This window comes from Pundamilia nyererei, unplaced genomic scaffold, assembly GCF_000239375.1.
Source record: "Pundamilia nyererei isolate P.nyererei 1_Seehausen unplaced genomic scaffold, PunNye1.0 scaffold00050, whole genome shotgun sequence".
Lineage (NCBI taxonomy): Eukaryota > Metazoa > Chordata > Actinopteri > Cichliformes > Cichlidae > Pundamilia > Pundamilia nyererei.
The window spans coordinates 3,241,625-3,247,096 of NW_005187451.1; the positions used below are offsets into that span (position 1 = coordinate 3,241,625).

The following is a 5,472-nucleotide window of genomic DNA, read 5'->3' on the forward strand; positions in this document are numbered from 1 at the left end:
ATATTGTGTATCTGGAATGAATTTTAGGTCTCTACGTCCATCCCATGGGGAATGGGAGCAGTAACAAAGGTGTTGCGTTTATATTTTTGTTGAGTATATTTAATACATTGTAAAACTCTTACTTGCTTTCAGTGATTGTGTGGATTGTGAGTCTGTGGAAACGCACACGCTCTTGTTGCTGAAGTTGAGGAAACTCAGTTTGTGATATAGTGAACCTGTTACCTGCCTGTTATACGTGGTGCAGTTTTCTACTGAAATAGTGCATTTAGTACATTATGTCTGGTTTTTGTTTGTTTGGTAACTACCATGTTAAAAAAGGATAGAAGAGCTTCAGATTAAGGAGCTTCATCCTCCTGAAAATTCTTGCAAATTCATCCTGTGTTGGCTCGTCCACGTATCACCTCTTTGCCTAAACCTCTGAGTGCTAGTCAGGTTTGGAGTATTATAACCTGCCCCCAGATGAGCTTCTTGTAAGCTTCCACCAAGCAGTTTAATATTATACTCAAGCAGTAATGTCACAGCCCTGCCTTTGGTACAAAAAGAGTTCTTGACTATCTGTGTAAATTTGGTCGAGCAGGTTGTTTTCAGCTGTGCACGGATGGGTTGATTGTATGTGTCGACTGCTGAGACACCTCGTAGTTGGAAGCCTGGGAAACTTTTTAATGGTTTCATAATGACTTTGCTTGGCTGACACATGCACCCTGTAGGGTTTCATTACTGTTGCTTCTGTTTTAAGTTCTGTTCAGGTTTGAACTGTTGCCTTGATCATATCAATTCAATTCCATCGTTATGAGAAGAGGCCATAACAGACTTAATTGCATTGTTTTTTCTTTTTCCAACACAAATGCATTAGTAATTGATTCCAGATACCTAATTTGCTGGGTCTTTTTATTAAAAGTTAAGCCATTGCTTATAAATCTCAACATATCAACAAAGTATTGCAGTGGCATGCTTCGAGCACAGGCCGTGATCCCTCACTGAGCTGATGAACACTATTTGGGCACATTGAGACTTTTTCTGGTACTCATTTCAGCAACAGTTTATAGATGAGAAATCACATTCTAATGATAATTACAATAATTTGCTATACATCATAATATTATGCTGTGTAAAAGAAATTTATAATGTATGTAAATGTAAATATAGTATTTGCCAAAAAGCAAGAAAAATGTTTTCACTGGTTCTCCTTAAATTATCTTTTAAGCAAATCAAAACACTGATATGATTTTGAAACATCACAACAGTCTAGTGATAAGTTATTCAGCTGTGTCGCAGTGCAAAAAATAACTCCTGATGCTGATTATGAGCCACAAACCAAAGTAGCTATCATGTGTGGATAATTATCTGACTCAGGTCAGACTTTGAACACTCATCACACAGCTGACTGCAGGTTTACGTACATACTGAAATGGCAGCACTGATTAACAATGGGCTGTGAGGTCACTTTTATGATCAGTAATTTGCAAACTGTCATGACGATTGATAAATGACCACGAGTACCATTCACAGTTGGGGAATGGCTGAAGTCACAGTCTAAGAAGGCTAACCTGCCACGTTTCATATCCTCCCTGGTGAATTTGATGTGTTGGTCCACCGAGTTAATGAAATGTGGTACGTCCTGAGATTTGATTTTCAGCCAGGTGTCATCCACATTCCTGAACCAATGGCTTGGTGGTGTTCCAGGGTGTTTAGCAAAGCCCTCTTTTCCACTTCTTCCATGTACAAATTGGCCACGAAACTGAAACTGAAACTGGGGAGCCCATGGCACACCCATGTTTCTGTCTGTAGAACTGACCCTTGTATGTGAAGTAGGTGGAATGAGACACAGTTCAAACACACTTGGTTGATGCTGAGAGCGGTCCTGCTGCTGAGGTTGGGGTCATCCTGTAATCTGTTGTGTTCTGGATGTGGTGTTCAGAGCTGCCCACCAGCGGGTTGAGGATCGAAGCCAGAAACTTGGAGATGTTACAGGTGACAGAGTTGATCATGCAGACGATCGGTCTTAAAGGTGCTCCCTGTTTATGTATTTTCGGTAAACCATACAGACTTGGTGTAGACTCTCCTGGGTACAGCCTGTGGTATGAGGTCCGGTTAACAGCCTTGTCCTGTTCTAACTGCTTCAGACAGTCTATCACCCACTTCCTGTAACCACTTCCTGGGTCTCGGCTCAGAAGTATTCTCGTGATAGTATTTCTGGTTAAAACTGTGCACCTGCCCTCGTCTGCTGGAAGGAGGATGATGTTGTTGTCATTACTCCAAGCTGATGTTGGATGCTGGGGGCTTTGCATTGCTGAGACAGGCTGAAACTTCCGTCTGTAGCTGCTCTGCTTCCACATCTGCAATGTTGTTGTTTCGAATTGCTGTTTCTGTGGCTGTGATCGGTTACACTTGCGGGATTTGTCTCGGCGTCACTGCAAAGCTCAACCCTTTTGCAGGGATGTTTTTCTCTGCTTGAGTGAGTACACAACATTTTCACCCACATGTCCACATCCTCACCATCTTACAGTGCTCTGAATTCAGTCATTTCCAAAATCTCTGAGAATGGGACTCGTGGCCATTAATCAACAGTCATGACAATTTGCATATTAATGATCATAAACTGAGCTCCCAGCCCAGTGTTCCTTCAGTGCTGCTGGTTTCAGTCATTGTGCAAATGTCCTGTTTATAAGGTTGGAAACCTGCAGTCAGCTGAGACTGAAGACGTCACCTGATGATGAGGAAACGTTTCTCCCCTTCCTTACCTGGATGATTGAGCATGCATCAAGACAAAAGTACAGTACTTGCATGGTAAATGATACAGACTGTACCTGATGAGCAGTATTTCCTTTAAGAATAGATAGATAAGGAGGTGATATAAACAGTTAAAAAGATGAGTTAGACTTGTATGAGACAGTAAATGTTGCTTTCTGGAGAGATAAAGATGGCAAAGGATGTGTTGTGTGTTGAGGGATAGAGCTTAAACCCCTAAAGTTATGTCTTCAGAGACTTAAGCATTATTTAAGGGTCTGGCAGTGTTCTAGCACTACTCACTGAGCAGGACCCAGTAGAAACTGTGTGGTGTGTGGCATCAACAGTAGAAATCCACAGAACACAGATCTGCAAGAATACCAACTGGAATCACGGAGACTTCCTTTGTTCTCATGTGTGAAAACAGAGTTTAATTGATGTGCTTTGCTTAGAGCGATCGTGGCTCAAGAGTTGGGTGTTCGTCTTGTAATCAGAAGGTCGCCGGTTCGAGCCCCGGCTCGGACAGTCTCAGTCGTTGTGTCCTTGGACAAGACACTTCACCTACTGCCTACTGGTGTTGGCCAGAGGGGCCGATGGCGTGATACGGCAGCCTGGCTTCTGTCAGTCTGCCCCAGGGCAGCTGTGGCTACAACCCCAGCTGCCTCCACCAGTGTGTGAATGTGAGAGTGAATGAATAGTGGCATTGTAAAGCGCTTTGAGAGTCTCGAAAAGCGCTATATAAATGCAATCCATTATTATTATTATTATGCTCTGTTGACCTTGGCACTCGGAGACCTTGAGCTTTCTTTTCCTCTCAGTAACTCTCTCCACCGTTCTGCAGCAAAAAACTTTGAGCTGGTTCAATTTGACAGGCTAAGTTGGCCGTTTAAATTGGGTGGATGTGGAGGCAAATAACAGAGGTGAGTTGAACACACCCACGCACACACTCCAGTCTTCTTTATCTCTGCTTCCATCACTTCTCTTCCCTCTCCTCTTGTGTTCGTTCAAGCCACTCGTCCTCTCCTTCGTTCTCCTCCTCTGTTTAATTGTGCCAACAAAGTAAGCGTGTTATTAAGAGAGTGAAGATGGGATCTGCTCGGTGAAATGTGCTGTTAGTTGATTGGCTGGCTTCAACCTGTGGAGACTGATTGTTTCTGACGGGCAACGTTTGTGTCATCTTAAGCTCTCATCAACTTGAAAAGACCACTTGCACCTAAGAATCTATTAAACTAACAACAATTAACTAACTAACAATTCCTTCTAGTATTCTAAGTACTTCACACTTCATTTGAATAAAACTTAACTGTCTGTAATCGGCAGGAAACGTGATTTCTAGCTGGGAAAGGTCATCAACCATTCTTATGTGGCTTAGATTTTTATAGTGTTGGGGATAAGGAGTTGTCAGTGTGAATCACTGATTTCTATATTTGTCTGTCCTTTTTCACTACTATCCTCTGTTACATGTCACTTAACTCTACATTTCTTATTCCTTTCCCTTTGCCTCCTCTCTCTGTGTGTCTGCTGTTTTGTGTAGTTTGTTTTCGGCAGCTATGCTTCACAAGCACAAAAATACCTTTGAATGTTTTGTCTCCTTCTCCTCTACCTGCCAAAAACTAGCTATGTATCAGAAATGGGACATCGACAGTTGTGATAAAGAAGATACTTTCTCCACTCCAAGGAACAAAACTAGAGATTAACAATAAAAAGTCAGGATAACTGGGCTGAAATGAAATTTAGGAATGGAGCAAACTTGTTAAAATAGCTGCTTCTGCAATAACTTGGCCTACTTTAAGTAGGTTTGCATGTCTAAAATCTGGCTTAATACCTCTTCTGGGACCTCTCCTGTACCCAGATGTGGTAGGAGACCTTGTCAGCAGATACTTTGTAACCAGGCCGGCATGCTGGTAGAGCATAGTTCAAAGGCTCAGTACCTGCAACAGTGGTCACAGGGGTTTCATAGCGCCTTGAGACGACTGTTGTCATTTGGCGCTGTACAAATAAAATTGAATTGAAAATATAGTAAGTGTAGGTAGGGGTCACGACACTCCCTCTATTGTACATTCTTCTAAAGTGAAATGTCTGAATCCCTCGTCTGTGTCTCTCTGTGTTTCGCCTTGTGGCAGATCGGCTCCCAAGTCTTCGTCGGAACAGGGAAGCAGCAGTGACAAGAAGGAGCGTCCTATGAGTACCATGAGTGAAGCGTCAAACTACACAGGTGGCTCCGATTACAGCACCTTCACTGGCAGCCCAGCCACCACAGTCACTACTGCCATTACCACTTCCACCTCATCTACACGGGTTAGTCTTTACCTAAACCTCATAACAAGAGTGAGCCACACTGACTCTCATCAGCAGAGGCAGAAATGCTCTTTGTGCTGTAAATTCAATCAGTTATTTCAGCGGAGGTCACCTGTGCTGTCGATGAAGAAAAGAAAATAGGCAGAAACTTTTAGCTGTAACTCGTCTTTTTTCTGCTTTTTTGATGCAGTAAGTGACTTTATCTCCACTCTGAGTCATTTCATGTATTCTGTAATGAGTTAGAGTAACAGAAAGAATAATGTGTGAAAGTCTAAATAAAAATGCCTCATTCCTTTGATTTTAACGACATTTTAATTCATAAACACAAAGAAGAAGACGACAAGTGGTGCACTGGGACACATTGTGTCCACCATGTTGAAACCACGATGTAGAGAAGTTAGACTACAAAAGGCACGTCTTACATGTTCCAACCCTAAGCCATCAGCA

At 42.5% G+C, this 5,472-nt stretch overlaps 1 protein-coding gene across 4 annotated transcripts in view; it reads left to right on the forward strand.

Annotated features, from left to right (window-relative positions):
* The window catches only part of LOC102196053 (pleckstrin homology domain-containing family A member 5), a 160,467-nt gene that overhangs the window by 78,626 nt on the left and 76,369 nt on the right, over positions 1–5,472 (forward strand). For all 4 annotated transcript variants that reach the window (XM_005733217.2, XM_005733219.2, XM_005733218.2 and 1 more), the window contains one exon: positions 4,851–5,025. In XM_005733217.2, the coding sequence (XP_005733274.1) occupies positions 4,851–5,025 (175 nt within the window). The remainder of the gene's footprint in view (positions 1–4,850; positions 5,026–5,472) is intronic.